The 20,951-nt window shown below is 38.6% G+C and overlaps 1 protein-coding gene across 3 annotated transcripts in view; it reads right to left on the bottom strand.

Annotated features, from left to right (window-relative positions):
* The window catches only part of RFX4 (regulatory factor X4), a 132,861-nt gene that overhangs the window by 29,658 nt on the left and 82,252 nt on the right, over window positions 1–20,951 (bottom strand). Inside the window, exons 13-15 of one of the 3 annotated variants that reach the window (XM_038387701.2) lie at window positions 19,358–19,475; window positions 11,360–11,479; window positions 9,903–10,061 (exon numbers count right to left, since the gene is read on the bottom strand). In XM_038387701.2, the coding sequence (XP_038243629.1) occupies window positions 9,903–10,061; window positions 11,360–11,479; window positions 19,358–19,475 (397 nt within the window). Of the gene's footprint in view, window positions 1–9,902; window positions 10,065–11,359; window positions 11,480–19,357; window positions 19,476–20,951 lie in introns of all 3 variants that reach the window. The other 2 variants (XM_038387700.2, XM_043519619.1) reach the window with 2 other exon arrangements.

The following is a 20,951-nucleotide window of genomic DNA, read 5'->3' as shown; positions in this document are numbered from 1 at the left end:
GCTCACGAAAGCTTATGCTCAAATAAATTTGTTAGTCTCTAAGGTGCCACAAATACTCCTTTTCTTTTTCTGAATACAGACTAGCACGGCTACTACTCTGAAACCTGGATGTAAAATGCTACCATTTCACAATGGGAGCATTTTACAGCCACTTTGCACTGGATTGCAAAGGTGCATGGTAACACTGAAAGAAAAGGAGTACTTGTGGCACCTTAGAGACTAACAAATTTATTAGCTTATGCTCTAATAAATTTGTTAGTGTCTAAGGTGCCACAAGTACTCCTTTTCTTTTTGCGAATACAGACTAACACGGCTGCTACTCTGAAACCGGTAACACTGAAGCAAGCCCACATATGTCAACAGGAATCGCAATAGTAAATATTATACCTGGTAGTAAACAATACAATACCAGGTATAATATTTACTACAGACTTATGTCGGTATAACTACGTCACTCAGGAGTGTGGAAAATCCACACCCCTGAGCAATGCAATTGTGCCAACCTAATCACCAGTGTAAATGGTGCTATGTTGATGGGAGGGATTCATAGCTACTGTCAACATAGCTACTGCCTCTTGGGGAGGTGTATTAACTACCCCGAGAGGAGAAGCTCTCCCATCGGCGTAGGTAGTGTCTTCACTAAGTACTATAGTGCTGCAGTTGAATTGGTGCAGCTGTGCCACTGCATTGCTGTGCATGTAGACAAGCCCTCAGTCTCTCCAAGATCAGGAGATTGGCTTAAAAATCAGATTTTTAAAAAACATACATTGGGGTTCTTTTAATTTGCTTTCTGGTGCTGGATCCTTCAGGGTTTGCATCATCAAGCTTTTCTCTGCAACCATGAGGGCTAGAAACTTACCTTAATTTTTAAACAAAAAATAGCATTCTCATGAATCCAGGAGCTGGAGCTTTAAGTAAAAGCACCAAATATTATGAGACTCTTGATAAAATCATGAGAACTGGTAACACTCACTAAGAATTTACAAGATCAGCCCCAGGGAGCATTACTACCAAGTCAGCACCCTGAGGAGTAGTGTACAGTACTATTGAAATGAACCTTCAATTCAAATATATAGTAGTCCCTTGCAACTGAGAGGAAGGCAGTGGAGGTGGCAATGACAAGGAGGTGGAGAAATGATTAGTTATCTATTAGCAAACATTTACAATGCAGAATGTCTGTAAACCAGTTCAGGTTCTTCTAACAGCAATTGCATTAGCAAAAGAGTAATCCCAGGCTTTAAGAGAGGACTGCAGAGTCAACCATATACCCATCACTTTTGTTACAATATTGTTGTAATTTGACCAATCATTAATCCGGCCTTTGTAATTTAGAAAGAATTAGGGCTAATTATCCTTTTAAACTTTCAGTAATTTAACAGAAAAATTTAAATAAAACGTTAACTGGGCATGCCAGATGTTTTACACCAGAGCAATCTATATAGGATTTACCTTACTTTGGTTAGGTGTCATCTAATCGCAGTGATTTAATTTGGTGCTTTTGTGTTTGACCATTGAGTGCAAGCAGGAAGTTTAAAAAGCAAGTTTAATAGTTAACTTTTATTGCCAGTGCCACAAGCAGCAAAGACTTAATGACACCTCAAACTGGGGAACTGCATGCTATTGGCAACCAACCAGATTAGTTTTCTGGTTGTACAATTCATTTCCACACTGCTACATTTACCTAAATTAAAAAAAAAAATTAAAGAAAGGCAACACAGTAACTTTTAAATATATCTCAAGAGAATTGCTGGTTTGATCCACTTATCTGGAGCAAATATGCAGAATTAAAAAACAAACAAAAGAAAATACATTGAGAATTTTACACGTCATCTCTCAAATCCTCACCTGATATAAATATGCATAACTCCACTGAGCTGGAGTACTTACATTTTCAAATATTTTGATTTTTACTTTACATGCTGTGTAAGCACTAAGGCCTGTTCTGCACTTGAAAGCTTTATCAATACAACTATTCTGAGTAGTGATGTGATTTTTTTTACTAACATAGTTGTACTAGTGCAAGCCCTAGTATGGATTCAGTTAGACTGGTATAAAGGTGAGACTGCACCTAAAACTTAGGTCAACCTAGCTATGTCGCTCAGGGCAGTGAAAAATGTTGTGCCCTGTACAATGTAGTTAGGATGACCTAACCCCTACTGTAGATGCAGCCTCTTGAGGGGATGAATTTTCTACAGCAATGGAAAAATCCCTTCCTTTGCTGTAGCAAGTGTTTATACTTCAGTGGTGTAGCTGCTGTGCCACTATAGTGTAGACGTACCCACCAGTATATCTTATTCCCCTTCCTAAACTGAAATAAACTTTAGGCTTTATAGCTAAAAATCAGCATTTTTATACGGAATAACAGCATCCACACTAGGGGCATTTTGCTACTTTATCTATGCTAGTGTAGTTAATGAGTAAAACCTTTCTAGTGTAGACCAGCCCTTAGAATCAAGAAAAACATGGATAAGAAGTATCTTTTACATTTTTATTAAAAAACCTCCCCTTTTTATTTTATCATCAACGTACATGAACTTTCCACACAAATGCCTTTTATATTTTTCATAGTCTGGAATATTATCTGCATCAACATCACCACCAGTTTTTGGTAATTTTTTTTGATGTCCCTCTAATGTTTTTAAAAACTTCCTATTATATTTTTCTACAAACTGCAGAATATACCCTCTATTAATTGATACCCTAGAGCTATGGCACATTGATTAGCCAAGATGGTTTATAATACGTCCTTAGCACACACAAAGTAAAATACAACCAATTCCTGCAGCTGCAATGTTTCTGGTTCTGTATTACTTTACTTATATGAACCCTTATTCATATAAGTTGCGTTCTAGACAAAAATTAAGATAATGGTGATTAAAATAAAGCTGAGCTCAATGGTCAGAGAGAAGTAGCAGTTCTGCCAAACAAAAGAATATGGGGAGAAAATGAGGGAGGTGGGGGAGGAGGGGAAATGAAGAGCTGGTGAAAAAGGAGACTGTAATGATCAAAGATGAACTGTAGCAGAAAGGTCTTCCATGGAGGTTTAGCTAAGACAGGCTGTGGTAGAAATGCTCAGATGGTGGGTTCCTTAGCCATAGTCCCTGTGTCCATCCTGAGGCTTCACCCTAGCAGTCCTCAGCCTTGGAGGGCCATAGCAGGAGAGAGACAATCACTCAAGCACCTTAATAAACATAATTAAAGTACAAATAAATTAACATAATGTCAGTGTGAGTCCCTTCCCCGTTCCCCACTCTTACCACCTCAGACCATTCTCATTTTGTAGGTCTCTCCTTTGAGGGGCAGCACACAGTTACCTGCTTTTCAATTTCTTGTTAATGGGGGAGGTTTTCTGGCCTGTGCTATGAAGGTGGCCCAATTAGATGATCACAATGGACCCTTCTGGTCTTAACATCTACAAATCAAATTATTCATAAAATCTATGTCTCAAGTCTGTACCGGGGAGAGCACATAGCATGCTGCTTCATTCAAACAGTGTATTTTCTTTTGTGCTCACCAATGTTCCCTCTAATTTTTGACAGGCCATGTGTGCAAAACATTTCTTCTGTGAAAATTTTTGAAGTAGAGTTCAAATTTGTGCACCATGAGGCAAATGCGCCCAAGCAAGTAAAATGCTTATACATTTAAAAAGTTTTAATTTATAATTTGTGAAAATAATAGTTTTACACCATGTCTATAAAATTTATAAAATAAATGTCGTTTTTAAATACTTAGAAAAAGGAAATTGAACCATTCTTCATGAAGCAGAAGTTAGTTTTAAGCATTACGCTTTATGATCTTTTTTTATAGACAATCACGAGCATATATCAAGCACATATTAATCATGATCATTATCAGTCCATAGGCTTCTGCCAGTTGGTGTCCACTTTCACCTTTCATTCTATACACATGTCCGAAAAGATTTTGATAAACATATAAATAAAGACAATTTATTAAGTATGCCATTATGTCAATTTGTAGGGGTTTTCAGATAGAGACATCATAAGTAAAAGAAGAAAAACAAGAGTTTGTGTTTTAAATTTAAAATTTTCCTAAAAAATATCAATAAATGATTATCAGCCAAGAATAAGATATGTAATTACAAATGCATTTTAATTTCCTTATTGGTCAAAATGTCAAAGACTGCTAAACTAATCTTACTGTTTTTCCCCTGAGATCTTTTCATTTGCCCATTCAATATAAACTCTGTCCAGATCTATCAGTCCTCCATGCAGCTGGTAACTCTTAATACACATCAGCATGTCCAAATGATCTACTTGTAAACAATTCCGTAGTTTGTTTTTTAGAGGAATGTTCCTCCAATATCCATCAACTTTGCAAGATCCTGAAACGTTCGTTCTGGTGAGCAAATGTCACCATATCTGGGAAACTTAAAATCAATTGGCTTTTGATTCTTTCAGCTACTGCAAACTTGAAGTCATTGTACTGACTGACTATAACAATCTCTTCAGCAAGAAAGTGTATTTTTGTATTTTGAACATAGGGATTTGACCTGATGAATTCCAAAATTGAAGTCACACTTAACTATTACTGCACAATCCAAAGCAGACCACTCCTGGACTTCATCCTCTGGAAACCTGTCTGTCAAATGTGCACACAAGAAGTTTATGGAAGTTATTATGGGAAAGTTATTATGGAACTGGTATCAATTTCATTATTTTCTTGAGAGCTCATATCTAAGAGAGCCTTAACTTTGTCACTCCATAGACGGAATCTCCAAGGTACTGTCTCCTGATCTTGTTCAGTTTACTTCAAGCAAGGTGAAATGCTTCAAGAGGTGTAAGGCCCCATTTCTGGAGCGGCGTGGATAGTGAAATCAGCTCCGACAAAACATCATTCAAAACTTCTAATGTTAGTTGGTATTCCATGGTATTCAGCTTTCTGTGGCAGTATTTAAAAACTGGATCAGTATCTTTGTCTTGCTCAAAATATTCCAGAAGAGGATTATAGTTGCGAATAATTGCTCAAAGTGCAAAGTGCCTAGATAACTAGCGCACTTCACTGAGTACCCTGAAAGCCACTGACTCACATTCAGAAGCATCCACTATTTCGTGAAATTTGCATTTTCTCCTGGATGACTGACAGAACACCGTGTAGACAGTTCTCATTAAAGTTTCGATGTCTCTTATCAGCTTGACCTCTTTCAATGCATCGGAAATCCCCAAGTCTTCCCGGTGTGCAACACAATGTTGCTGGACTAAGTATGGAATATCACATTTCAGATGAGCCGCCACGCCATTGAGTTTGCCCAACATCATGGAGGCACCATCAGATATGAACATCACCATTTTCATGAGCTCAAGATGGTGTTTTTTTATAAAACTCTTTGATTGCAGACACTATTGAAACAGCATCACATTCTTGCAATTGTAATAGTCCACCAAACAAAGTTTTATAGTCTGCAGAATTATGGATCTATATTTAAAGTAGAGCATCAAGTGTCTGTTAATGGATATATCAGTGCTTTCATCAACAGCTAGAGTATGAAACATTGCCGATGCTATTTCATGCATGAGGTCATTTTGGACAATGCAGTTGACAATTTCAAATTTAAATTTCAAAGAAATTCAAAAGCATAATTTTTACTTCTCCGGCTCACTGGTATATGCACATACTTTTCCATATGGTCATTAATATCCTGAACAGAAAGCACTGAGCTGTTAATTTTAATAGCTAACAACACACTGTCAATAAGTACCTTGATTTCTTCTGGGTTTGAGCGCCTGTGTTCAAAATTAATTTGCCTCCTCTGCTTTTCACTGGGACTTTCAAGAATCATGCTAAGCAATCCACTCCGTGAACAGGGACAGGTTTTGTTTCTAAAGGGTAAGTCTCCACTACCTGCCGGATCGGAGGGTAGTGATCGATCTATCAGGGATCAATTTATCATGTCTCGTCTAAACGCGATAAATTGATCCCCGAATCAACGCCTGTACGGCACCTCAGCAGGAGGAGTAAGCGGAGTCAACGGGGGAGCCACAACGGTTGACTTGCTGCCGTGAGGACGGCCAGGTAAGTCGAACTAAGATACTTCAACTTCAGCTACGTGAATAGTGTAGCTGAAGTTGCGTATCTCAGTTTGAACACCCTTCCCCCCCCCCAGTATAGGCCAGGCCTAAGTCTTGTTATACCATCTATATGAGACTTACTTGACAGATGACGCTTTAAGAAATCCAACTTCCATAAATAGTTCCACATTCTTCCTGTTGAAAATTCTCCCGAATCTCTGGCATCTCAACAATATACACAAACCACTCCATTGTCCTCATCATATGTGAATATTTCACGAAGTTTAACAAGCATTACGCTATGGGTACATTTTCCGGCGGGTAGTGATTGATCGGGGATCGATTTATCACGTCTCATCTAGACATAATAAATCGATCCCTGAATTGATGCCTGTACTCCACCCCGGCAGGAGGAGTAAGCGGAGTTGACAGGGGAGCCACCGCGGTTGACTCGCTGCTGTGAGGACGGCCAGGTAAGTCGAACTAAGATACTTCGACTTCAACTACAGGAATAGTGTAGCTGAAGTTGCGTATCTTAGTTCAACCCCCACCCCCACCTCCCGCCAGTGTAGCCCAGGCCTACGTGACTTCGGTGTAACCGTCTCTATAGTCTCATCCAGCCATCCAGAATTAAATGAAGTCACTGTTCTTTTACGCTTTAGACCTCTAGATAGTGACATTTTGGGATTGATTTTTTACCAGATTGGTTTATTTAAAATTAATACTTTTAAGAAATGGTTACTATTTCAATGTGCTTAACAGTGTGACTCGACGAAAAGGCAAATGGGAGATCATTCAGATCAGGATACCGGAAGTTTGTGCATAGCTCCGATCAGATTCATACATCTGTAGCAAAAAAATGCAGAAGAATGGTAAAACATCATGAGAAAATGAATGAAGTCCAATGCCTTTGAAAGATTTCAGTCACAAAAACAACACTTACCTTTGTTCATTTCTGGGAAATCTTTGCAGTTCCTTAGCAACTACGGCCAGGCATTTTGACTTATTCGCACATACTTGAGTTTGTACACAGCCAAATGAACAGACTACAAGGAGATGTGTGGGTCCCGACGTGATCAACGTTTCACATTCAAAATGCTGGCGGGAAGGGGTACGATTCATTGCCCTCCTTTCCCTTTCCCCCCCTTGCCAGCTAGTAGAATCTGGCTGTGTTGATAGATGGTGGGCGAACAATGTCAAAAGTCACCTGTAAATGATAGTTCAGCCTGGCTCCGATGTAGTATTTCATTTTTTGTGTGCACGGTGTTTCGCCGCATGTGTGGAGTTTAGGATCTGTGTGTGTGTGCACATGCACACAGCTTAGAGGGAACAGTGGTACTCACCCTTCATGTCCAAGAACCACATGACTCTGGTCTTGTGGTCTTGCTGTTCAGGACATGGGATTGTTGTATTTTCATGCCAAATATAGTCTAAACTTTAGACTATGATTCTAAAGTCTCAAACAACAAGCAAACCTGAGGTTTCCACAATGCTATGTAGGATTAAAATGCTCTTAAACCTATTTCAGCCACAAATACACACTGTGGTTCCCTGGGATGTCTTTGAAGGCATGAAAAAGATTTGGCAGAAACCTTTATTAGTCCTTTAACTACTGTCTGATTCTCTAGGACGGTAAATTGCCACTTCCTGGCATTTTTCTAGAAGCTTTTGTTGCTACTCTAGAGTCCTCCAAAAGTGAAAGTTATATCATTCATTCCACCACTGAGTAGCCAGGGCAGCATCGGGTGCCTGGAATGTCTTCTGCAATCATTCAAGTTCCTGACTTTTTTCCTGCATTTGTAGACTCAAATTAGGAAAACAAAATATTTTTGACCCCACAGACTTGAAGGTCATGACTGGCCCTGGCCACCACCTCCAGAATGTACAATCTGTCTTTCATATCAGAAAGCCTATGAGAGGAATTTAACATGCAGAGTATAGAGGCCCACTTGTATACACCAAGTTGCAAGCCAGTTGTGTGCCTACTGGTTCATTTGCAGTTTTTGCAATCCCGAGTCACAAACTGAGTATCTTCATGCACAAATTATTAATTAGGACTTTTACATGCCCATTTGATACACAGTGTGTTCCTGAAACTGCTATAATTATATGTGCAGTTATAGGCATGCAGTTGCATACAAGCCACAGGCCTTCATTTCCAAATTCTGTCCTTGTAAGATGTTGAAAGGTATGAACAAAGCGTTAAAACAGAAAAACAAAACAAACCCTAGAAAACTGAGCCAGATTTTTAAAGGATTTAGGCACCTGAAGATGCAGACAGGATCTATTACAATTGGGAATTGGGAGTTGAGGTGTTTTTGAAAATCCCGCTAAGAGCCTATATAGCTTTATAAATCTGGTCCATTCAGACTGTGTCCATTTTTAGAGAAAAAGTGCATGTTAAGTCATTGACCGTGTTCTAAAGCACCATTTCTAACATGTGGCCACAGTGGCTGCATGCGGCCACTAGGGGGTTTCCCTGTGGCCACAGCAGTTTCCTGGGCTGTGGGGGAGGGGAAGCATCAGCCCCTCCAAGTTCCATGTAAGCTGCACAGCCGCGCAGCAGCCTATTTAGCACTGCACAGGCACTCAGGGAACCCGCCTGGGGACCGGCCCCACATCCCCAATCCCATCCCAGAGCCTGCACCCCCAGCTGGAGCCCTCACACCCCTGCACCCCAACCCTCTGCTCCAGCCCTGCCACACTCCAAACCCCTCAGCCCTACCCCCATCACATGAATTTTGTTTTGTGCAGCAATATGAAGGCTTTGTGCACCAATATGAAGGTGAAGGTCACACATCACCTCCATAATGGCGCACATGGGTGGGAAAAATTAGTGGGAACACTGCTCTTCCTCCCTGTTGCTGCATGCGCCGCCTCTCTGGAGGCACAGGTGAGACACACAACGCTTAAGGAGCAAGGTGAGAAGGCAAGGGGGGATGAGGAGGCGAGCAGTGGGGGAGTAAGGAGGTGAGTGGCGAACCAGCAGCAGAGTGAGGAGGCCGGGGGGGGGGGAGGCGTGTCCTCCCCTCCCCTCAGCCATCCTGAGCATCCTCCCCCACTCTCCCCTCCCCAGACCCAAGGCGCCCAGATACGTTTTTCATTATTATTTGGACTTCTATTATGTGAAAGCATTTTAAAATTTATTTCAGAATTGTAGTACAACCATTTTTACCAAAAAAGCAAAAGAAACAATAATAAAAAAAGACAAGAACATGCAAAGCACCTTATTTGTGTTTCTATTCCGTTAGGTCCAGTCAAGAATAGAGATAACTGTGCATTATTTTTATTATTGAGTCCGCAAAAAAAGCCCAAAACCTTACATAAATTACAATGATTTAGATGTATATATGTGCATATTACTTTATTAATTTAGAAAAAATAAATAATTTTAGGAAAAAGTGTCTGCGTGACTACCAGCAAGAGTTGGTGGCCACACACTGAGGCCACCCCAAAATTTGTTGTGAGAAGCCCTGTAAAGTGCTGTATTTAGAAAAGCCTCTTTTAAAGTATTGCTAGAAATATGCGATTTTAAATTGAGGATTGAAAACATTTTGGAACAAAATTGTGGCCCTGTTCTTCTAAGGGCCACAGACATCTGCACAGAGTCCATAATGTATTGAGATTTCCATCTGCTTTTACAAATTTATATCTTGATGTCCAGGAATCCATTCACACGTTGGATCCTTTTTCAATTGCACTGTATGTCATGTTTGGCAAGATATAAAGAAAATATCTGTTTACAATTATAAATACGGAACATATGCTTTAGTCCATTGACACATTGCTCATAATTTTTATTGCAGGCTTTTGATTTTTTGACAACAATTTTTTGGAAAAAAGAATGCAAGAACTAGCCATCCTTAGCCTACCTACCTGTTGTAGTTGCTATGCTAGCGTACTCTGGGGATTGACTGCTCGCAGGTGAGGGTGCAGACGGCACTTCCACCAAGGTGGCAGATTTAGCTGGAGAGAATGGCACTGGGGAAGGAGATGGAGGAGCAGGTTCTGTCAATATAATTTCTTCTCGTATTTCTGCTGAAGATTGGGAGACAGGTCATAAAAATGTTGTTAAATACGGCTCGTGGAACCCTATGAAATAGATCACTTAGAAAAGTTAATTTTAGATGTAAACTCTGGTGTGTGGAGGAATTACATAAATCTGTCTTTATCGTAGGTATTTTCATGGCCCCATTTTCATGGCCCCATCTCCTGATCATTAACATGCTTATCCTCACAACATCAGTGTGAGGTACTCATGTCCATTTTACAGCTGGGGAACTGAGGCACAGAGAGGATAAATTAATTACCCAGGAAGTCTGTGGTGGAGCATAGATTTGAACCTGGGTCTTCCAAGTCACAGGCTAGCAGCCTAACTACTGGATCATCCTTCCAAACCTTAGGTTTCAAATTTAGTCTATGCTAAAATGGATGGGTGAGCTTTTCAAAAGCCAGCTAGGGGATTTAGCCATACAACACCCATTTAAATTAATTGTAGCTTCAGGGAGGGATGGAAGCTGGCTCCACTGACTCTCTGCCTGCTGAGGACTCTTTTTCATCACATGCATCCTGAACTGGGAGGTTACAGGTGGTCTCCACACTGCTGGGGCTGTACTGAAGTACCTGAGCATACAGCACTGGGTATCTGGCATCTGTATTTCTACTAATAATGTAGATTTTTTTCTTTGGAAGTTGAACATCAGTATATCATAAATAAGAGCTTTGGGTTTAATCCTAACCAATGAAAGTCATTCACCCCAATTCTCTTCTCAGACACAGTGGTGTAAAATCAGGAATAACCCGACCACAGACAGTGGACATATTATTGTAAAGCCAGTGTAAGGGAGAGGGGAATCAAGACACATGTCACTTAAATGTGACTGTGGTTTTATAGGTTAGTTGATGTGAACATTCAGTATAAAACTCCCTTGCTGAAATCTCCAATACAGGTTTAGGAGTTGGAATTTTCAGACTTTCATAACTAAACTCAATAGTTACAGCAATAAGCAGGCAGTCTAATTAAAAATCAATTTCAGGACACTCAATCTCCCCACTGTATGCATCCGGTGAAATGAGCTGTAGCTCATGAAAGCTTATACGCTAATAAATTTGTTAGTCTCTAAGGTGCCACAAGTACTCCTTTTCTTTTTTCACTAACCAGACAGGCTCATAATTGACTTGTCTGACGTAATAGAGCTGAAAAATGACACATTCCTTCTGGAAAGGCCTGATTAGGATAAATGGGGATAGGGAAATGCCCATGTACAGAAATGGGTGAATCACAAAGAATAAAATTATAGAAGGTATGTAAGGTACTGCTAAGAAAAACTCACCTGTGCTTCCTTCTCCTTTCATTGCCCTCATTAACTCATTAGCTCTCTCCTGACAATGCAGTGATTCTAACAGGTATAATACGTAGTCATCAAACATCAAGTGAATAAGGTGAAAAGACCCTGAGAATGAAATAATATGAACAAACATAAAAGCAATTAATGGTCTCAATACATTTATCACACAAATTATTACAGTATTACCAAAAAAAACCCCAAATCACTGAATACCACTGGCCCCTGTATAGTCCTGCTACTGAACCATGTCTCTTACTGAAAAGTGAGTCATCTGTCAATGTTAAAGGCAAGTTAAGAGGGGAGGGTGTTTTTGTGTCTGGGTTCTGATTGCCACAGTGTACTTGTCCTGGATTTATACAGATGATGTGAATTCTGGGATAATTTCTCAGAAGTTAAATTTGTGTCTCTGGGGTCCGGTTTCTGAGAAAAGTGTCCTGACAAATAACTATCATTCTGTAGTAATTATAAATCTTGAGCAAGAATTGCCTTTTGGACCAAGCTCTTTCTCCTATATCCAAGCAAGCACTAAGTCAGATGGGGTGGTCTGGGAAAGCAGGAAATGAATCAAAATATAAAAATCTATTCCCAGTCAAATGCACTAGCACAAAGTATTATTGAGCTAGCTGGATTGTCCATGGGGGCTTTAAACTAGAAAGATAAAGGGAGGGATATGGTGAAGGTAAGAAACTACAGGACCTGGACCCCAGTCTTCCTTCAGCATCTTCCCAGCAAGAGTCTGATTATCTTTTTGTTAGCATTTTTCAGTTGATTGGGCATTGGTACCATTTATATAGGACCTTTAAAGCCAGAACATTTCCTTCCCAACTCTCTGGTAATGTCATTAATGTTGCCAAGAATCAAAGCCATTATTCGTGTATGATAGGATGCCCAAACACCTTAAAATAAGTTGCTTTAACAGGAAGCATTGTCAGTCAGGATAGGTACAGTCTGAAGAATGTATAAATAAGGAACTTTCTCATTTTTCATAATTATACGACTGGAGGTAAATTATATTTGTGGTTAGACTAATAGGTTAAAAATTACAAGTGTTAAGAATCAGCACACTTTTGGATGTAAACTGGTCACCGAGTTGAGAGCTGGAAATAAACATTTTGCTCTCACGTCCTAGCATTGAAAAATTGGCCAAGAATAGTATAGCATACTTTTCTGCCTTTCTCTGAAGCATCAGATTACTGACAGATGTAGAATACTGAATGGGATAGACCAATGATATGTTCTGGCATGACAATTCCAAGCTACCTAAGACATTAGAGAAGGTATACGTCACAATGATATCAATGAGAGACTAAAAGACTTAAGTAAAAAAAAGTCCATCCTTATGGCACATCTTGAGGGTTTTATCCAGTCTATCTTTGAATAATTTGACAGATGAGGTTTCCACTACTTCCCAAACATGCTAGCAACAATTGTGGGATGCCCCACATGGAAAGGCTTCAGCCAACCAAAGTAGCATCAATATCTCTGGCATCAGCCCTTCCACATGAGGCATCTGTCAAGTTATTAAGTACCACATTACTACAACTGGAATAGGAAGTGTACTGAATGTTTTGGCTTTGCCTGCGATCTCCCAGCATGAGGGACAGGCATCACTATCTTTAACAACTATCAGTCTTGGAAGTTCCAAGCACATTTCTTGGTGGTTCCCGGCAAACCACTTCCTGGGAGGCAATTTGAGACATGCTATACAGATATGGATCTGGACAGGGAAAGAAGAGTTTCCCGTGTAGTTTCAGGTCTCAGTTCAATTAGAGAAATGCCAAGAAGCAGAGAACAGACATGAGGGAAGCAGTACTGGAGAAAAATTGACTTTTCCTCTAGCCTCTATAGACAGATTTAAAAATTTATGTAAGGACTCAGAGTGAGAAGTAGACATGTCCATATGCTATCACTGGGCAGATTCAGCAGTGTATAGAAGATAGGAAGCAAAGAAGAAAATCAAGACAGATTACTTTGTCTGAAGAGCATACTGGCATCTACTAGAGATGAATGATATATATATTTTTAAAACTAAATGTTTTTTCTTCCAAAACCAATCTTTTTGCAATGAAAAAAAATCAAAGACATGTTGACCCTCTTTTCTGTAATTTAAAAAATTTCCCATGACATTTTTTGTAAAAATTTAAATCACAATTTGTACTGATTTTTTAATCAAAATATCTTCAAAATTTTTCATTTACCAAAACTGCTCTTTGATAAACAAAAAATGTGCATAAACATCTAGATAACACTTTAGACAAAAGTTGCAATAAACTGGTTTTATACAAAACAGAAAAATGGGTCTGTATCAACCACTGCAAAACAGAAACTTTGATATTTGGGGTTAATATTTTTCAACCAGCTGTATTATCTATATTATACAACAGAGCTGGGTGAATATTTCACTTTTTTTTTAAATGAAGAGTCACTTTAGTGAGAAATTTAACTTGCTCTTTTTATATTGGCTTTCCACCAATGATTAGTAAATTTTAGATATATTTATTTGTACTTCCATGGTACATTTAAAAAGGCCTATCAAAGGCTTTAAGTACCTTTGGCAGGAGTGAATACAGTCAGACTGGAATAAAAGTAAACCCACCAGCTACCCCAACACCAGAGAAAATAGCCAGCTGAAAAGAAATCAGAAATCAGCTCCACCCATAGACCCCAAATCCCCCGACCACAAATACAAGCTCTCAATATACTCATCACTCCTCAAAACCTGGAAAGAGAGATAGCTTTTTCGTTGTGCTCTGAATATCAATAGATCTGTCGATTCCAAACCTAGGGATAACAGGAGGGTGAATTCCAAAATGGAGGGCCCCTCACAAAAGAATGTCCTGCCAACGGGCCCCTTTCTTAAAAGCCAAGAGATGTCAGCTCACTGCTCACAAAGATGGCAGCTGGGGACAGAGAGAGCCTCTCTCTCCCATAGGCAGGTCCTTGGTCACAGCCCAGGATCTGGTCCAAAACTTTCAAATTTCTTTACTGATTTTTTACCAAAATTTTAAGACAAAATCCTTCCCTGGAATGGGATGCTACATAAGTAATTTCAGAATGATTGTTTTTTTGGAGGAAGTTAGAGGAGGAAGCTGAAAGCTGAGCTTATATTGGGAAGCTTGTTTCTACCCTAACGAGTGCCTACAGCTGCTCCATAAATATGCTGTTCTTTGCTCGTATATACTGTACAAGTGGAGTGTAGGAGAAGCAGCCTGAAAGGCCCCATGTCATTATGCAATGCAATGCAATGCTATCTCGTAATTAGGCTTTCAAAGCAACTGTGCACACACTCTTCTTCAGTTGCGACAGCTCTAGTCTTTGTGTTCCATTCTCTCAATGCACACATGCGTAACTTCCATTGTCATTCATGGGAGTTATGCATGCACACTGAGGGAAGAAGAGATTCTTTGTGTCCTTGGCGCAAGACCAAAAACAAAAACATCAGACATTTTTATAAATAGAGCACATGCGTAGTGATGGGCAAATAATCTTCCACTGGTGAATATAAAGGGCTTAATTCTCTACTTTTGTGATCATTTACACCTGTGCAAATCAAAACTGTATACTTCACAGCCATCTTACAGAAATTAAAATGACTAATAAGGTGCAATGTAGTGAAGAGTCTTAGCCAAGCCTGTAGCTGTTTAGTTTTATAAAGTTTTTGAACTGGAAGTCTTGTAATAACTGCAAATGGAATAAGATAGCTATTTTCAAAATGCTTAACATCAAAATTACAATGTTGTAGAATCCTACTCTGTTTAGAAGTATTCTGAACACAATGGGCCTGATTGACCATTGTGTTAGTCCAGTTTAATACTGATGTAACTCCATTGGGGTTCACCAGCGTAAAACTGGAGCATTACATCCTAGAACAAGCCTGGTTCTCGTCTCACACAAGTTTGTACCTCTGTTGACTTCAATGGAGTCATTACTGATCCGGACAAGAGGCAAATCAGGCTAATATTCAGCGTTTCCAAGTCTCACAATTTTAATCACAAATCTCAGGATATTTGGTGTTCATCCTTCAAGCCCCTGCTCCTGGAAACAGGTAATTACATGACAATCTCATCTTTCGTTAAAAAATAAAAGAAAGTTTCTAGCCCTACGATTGCAGAGAAACCCTTGAAAGTAGGAACACTAAGGCTCACATGCTAGAAGACAAACACTAAGAACCCAAGATTTATTATTTTTTTAAATCTCATGATATTTGGGGACTAACTCTTGATTTTTGAACACTTGGGCTTGATAATACTGAGTACACCATTTAAAAAATTATCTGGTCCCCTTGTCTCTATCTGAATTTCTCTCTTCTTTTACCATTCAATATTTTTTAATTCTGTAGAATGTTTGAGACAGAATTTATGAGACACTCTGTATCAAAGGGTGTTGTATCAAATGAATGCAATCATTTTACATTTTAAATTAATTAAGTTAAATGTAAGATATAAAATGAAACCAGTTTCAGGATATGCACGTCAGTTACTTACTGAGCAGCTATTCATGTACAACTGAGCAGCTATTCATGTATATACTTTATGTTTATATTTTATGTTTTGCAAGCTACTGTATTTAGCAGGGACCTATGATCGGCTCTTTCAAATAGGTACTGAAGAGGATTCATCTGTGTCTCATAAAATATATATTCATTTAGTTAGAGATAAAAAGTCCCCCTAGATACTGTACCTACAATAATAAATTGCTTTTGACTCTCTTTTCAAAAAGACCAATTGAATGCAATCAGGACATTATTACAGCTGTTCTATCCAGCTAATACACAGTAAACATCAGCAGCTATTCACAAAAGCCAGGAATTATGTACAAGTATCGTAAAACAGAGATATATAGATCTGGGGAAGATTGGAAGGCTCCTTTTACTAATTAGTTGTTTTAATACACAGGATGCATTACCAAAACATTGCCACCAACTGTGCCTTTGATATGCCTAGACAGAAGACGGGTAGAGGGAGAGAAAAAGGAGAGAGATGAGCTTTTGTCTGCCAGGAATCGTTTTGACTTGCCCATGCCATGCACCATACTTAAAAGCTTTGCCCAGAGTCAGATCTGCATGTCATTTCAGGATATATACTACCAGCCCAGTGACATGTCGTGAAACATTCTGTAGTCAAATTTCCAGATCATGAAATGATGACAAAGCTAAAATATATTGTACTGTATATAAGAATGACCACAGCATCAAATAAGTGATTTTTGTCATGTTTTTGTTTCAAATACACTCTCAAATAATGCTTATTTGTTTTTTAAAACAATAACAGTGTAAAGATCTGGCGTTGTTTATTGCTTAGAATGATCAATAAAATCAGTGCCTGTTTATATAGCCAAAATACACAAGTTTTCATCTAAGATAAGAACAAATTTAAATAGGAGACAATATCTAAAATATATCAGTGTCATCTTTGTTTCCCTCTATTGTATAGTACTCATTAAAAATGCATGATACTGTAAAAAGAGAGGAAGAACTGAGTTAAATTAAGCCCACAACAAGTTCCTCAGATCTGATTCTGATACGTTTAAATTCAGAGGATATTAGACTTTTGGAACATGCTCAGCTATAATTCAATACAAATGTGCCTTACAATGGCTTTATAATTAGAATATTACAGCATCCATTCAAGAGATTATAATTCAGTTGATGCTGTTAAATAACATGTCAGTCACTTTTTGAGAAGTGAGAGCACTGATAGCCAAATTTTGTTATACTGGGGACTGGATGTGGTTTCAGTACTCATCCCCTTTGAGGATCTGAAGTCCTTGCTCATTCTAAACTCCCACTGACTTCAATAGACCTGCACTTTTGGACCCAGAGTGGAGAAATTCAAGGGTTCCGTTAAAAACAACTAAAAGCTCTTATTCACAGAGACAGTGTGTATTGGTAGAAAGAAAGAAAGCTTACATGGGCTTTTTATAAGAAAACCTTAGGAAGTTTACAGTGCCATAATGAAGTCGTAAATGATAATCCTGTTCACTACTGCTGCAAGCAGCATTATCAAACCCAAGTCATTAAAAAATTCTATACTATATTATTTATATCCTTTAAAATGCATTATTTTCAGAAAACCAGTTTATACTGATTTTACATGTGCTATAATAATTTGAAAGCAGACTCTTAACAGATGTAGCTGGTGACTACAAATGTAATTAAATTACCAATACTTTTAAGAGACAGCAATTGATTTTAAACATACTTTTAAGATGGAGTATGCATTTAAGACCTGTCTTACTAGAATTGTATAGTGTAATTCTCCAGATGCCATGGAAAGCACACTGCATGTAGCTGCTGATATGCTCTTTCCTAATTCACCATTCTATCTAAATAGATATATTTTGTGTAGAGAGGGGTATACGTGTGTGACTACACATCCTGTATATTTTATTTTATACATTTTACAAAAAACAGTATTCTACAGGCTACATATTTAGCCTAAATAGGAATTTAAAATAGTGCTTATGTACAGCTTGATAGAGAGTGCACAATTTTTGGAATCTTAACTTGCATTTTTGACGTTTCATGATTTCAACGGTGTGACCTCAACATTGAATTTACACAGTGTTTTGCGTATAAAGGCTGCTCCTGCAGCTGAGTGCTGCAGAGAGCCAAAACGCTCAGAACTCAGTGTTTTCTCAATACTTGTTCCAAGAGGTTTCCGCACTGTGCAGAGAAGTATGCAATGCTCAGCAATGTGAGCAATCTCTATTTCCACAGTGAAAAGAGTTTTGGTGAATAAGGGGGAGAGCGCATATGAGAGGGGATAGATATCAAACATGGTCAGTGCACTGGTACTTCAGCACAATCCAGTGAATACAAAAGCTGTGCACAGAGGCCTTTTAAGGATTTTCACTATCCCACTGCCTGCTAGGAGTGGCGATTCACTCTTGTGCGTGCTGAAAAGCTGTGCTTAGAAGAAACAGACAACGGGGAAACCAATGAAGACCAACCACAGATCATAATGCTCCTGAAGGTTCTCAGAAGACAGTGAGGTCAGCTCTTGAGATTTTATCAAGAGTCGTGTGGTATTTGGTGTTTTTCTTAAAGCCTCAGCTCCTGGCGGCTTGTGAATATGTGAGAATCTCAGCTTGTATTAAAAAAGTAAGTTTCTAGCCTTTATGGTCATGGAGTAAAACTTAAAAATGTGACCCACATGCACTCTAGAGATTCAAAAACCAGAAGATAAATAAAAGCACCCAAAATGCATTTAAAAAAACACACACTTTTTTTTAAGCCAGTCCCATGATTTTGTATGGCCTGACACACAATTTTTGATTGCTTGGGGTTAGTAATACTGAGTCTTCATGGCCAGCTTCCCAGTGCCCCATGTGGGACTTCACAGTGTTCTTGCCTGCCTCCAATATCTGCTCCCCTCAGCTTACTGGTACCTGAACAAAGCTCAGAAGCTTTCTATCTATAGGTCTACATTCTTCTGGGGGTGCCCAGCACCCCTGTATCTAAGCATCACCTAAGAGAATAAAACACAATAAAGCACTGCTGGAAGAAAACAAGCTAGTGGCTCAGTGCTGCTCTCTCACAATCCTCATTATTATTAGTCTGCTAATAACATACATTGACAACTGTACACTTTTGAAAACACAAAAGCACAATAGTCAATTTTCAATCATTCCTATTGTTGACTAATTCAATTTGTACACACACATACTCCTCAGTAGAGACTGTTTACACCAGGTTTCAAAGCACAGTTCTGTGTGAAAAGAAATAGGACAATCTTTTTTTTCTTTTATATTCTTCCACTCTTATGGACATCAAAAACAACTGAAGGGAATTTGTTCAAAAGCAACAGAAAAAATGACCTGGAGGCAGAAAATTTGTTGAAAATTTCAACCCCAAAAAGAGATTTTTAAAAAAAGTTATGAACATGTGAAAATCAGAGGGGATCATCACCCAAAAGTGTGTGACAGCTCTTGATCTAGCATTTTTTACTGTGCTAACCAATCAGTAAATTAAAATCAAAGTACCAAAGCTGGGTGCACTGTGCAAAGTCATGTCCCGAATCACTCGTGTGCCAAAGCAGGACCACATCAAGAGGAACTGCTGAGCCACTTTCTTCAAAGAGCCTTGTCTCTTGGCAGCTACCTACAAGAAAATATATATATTTCACACAGATAATAAACATTCATTTTCATTTCCATTGTCTGTCCCTGCCCAACACTGCCTGTGTCCATCCATTTCCTTCACTAAAACTACATCCGACTGTAAGAAAATTAGGATAAAAATTAAAACAGATACACATGAAGCCATCCTGTAATGATAATTCTATGCACATTAGTTTGCAGGAAGAAGAAGCTTACAATAAAATTATAATCCCTAAAACAGAAAATGCTCATGCCTGTGGAGAGTAACATTTGGATTATAAATAATGAAGGGATTTATCAGACTGCCTAACAACATCCAGGTCTTCATCTTAATTTGACTCCCTTTTTGGCAATTCTCTAGTTTAGGAAGAAAATTTATAATGAATACTGCTGGGAATATACTACAAAAATAATGTATTAATCTAATTAATTTAAACTAATTGGCTCTTGGTGCGTTCACATCCTCTTTGCATTTTCTTTCTGTGAACACTCAGATGATCGTGTTTTACTCACAATTATACTTCTCAGAAAGCATATTGTAAATTTACACTCTCAAAAGCTCATTTTCTATAACTGTTACTGTAGCCAGTACTGTGTTGGTCCCAGGATATTAGAGAGACAAAGTAGGTGAGGTCATATCTTATATAGGACCAATTTCTGTTGGTTAGACAGACAAATTTTTGAACTTACACAGAGCTCTTCTTCGGGTCTGGAAAACTTAAGAGTGTCACAGCTAAATACAAGCTGGAACAGATTGTTTAGCATAAGTAAAAAGAAAAGGAGTACTTGTGGCACCTTAGAGACTAACAAATTTATTAGAGCATAAGCTTTCGTGAGCTACAGCTCACTTCAGAAAATGCATCCGATGAAGTGAGCTGTAGCTCACGAAAGCTTATGCTCTAATAAATTTGTTAGTCTCTAAGGTGCCACAAGTACTCCTTTTCTTTTTGCGAATACAGACTAACACGGCTGCTACTCTGAAACCTTTAGCATAAGTAGTTAACACATATTTCAAGGGACTATTCAAGGTGAAATGGCCCGTTAATTTTCTCTATTCACAGTTGATCCTAAGAATTATACTCATCTAGTCAGCAAATAGAAAAAATACCACGTCCAATATGATCCATCATAACCACTCATAGTGATTTCAAATAGCAATCTATAGACTAAAGACATTTTTTTAAAAAATAAATAATTTCAAACAATTGATACATTTGGGAATTTTTTTTTTTGGTGGGGGGAGTTGTGGTCATTCTGCAAACAGAAAAAGAGGTAATATTGTTTAATGAAAAAAGAAAAGGAGTACTTGTGGCACCTTAGAGACTAACAAATTTATTAGAGCATAAGCTTTCGTGAGCTACAGCTCACTGCATCCGATGAAGTGAGCTGTAGCTCACGAAAGCTTATGCTCTAATAAATTTGTTAGTCTCTAAGGTGCCACAAGTACTCCTTTTCTTTTTGCGAATACAGACTAACA

This window comes from Dermochelys coriacea, chromosome 1, assembly GCF_009764565.3.
Source record: "Dermochelys coriacea isolate rDerCor1 chromosome 1, rDerCor1.pri.v4, whole genome shotgun sequence".
NCBI classification, from domain to species: Eukaryota; Metazoa; Chordata; order Testudines; family Dermochelyidae; genus Dermochelys; species Dermochelys coriacea.
The sequence above is the reverse complement of the archived record's forward strand: the minus strand, read 5'-3'. Positions and strand labels throughout refer to the sequence as shown.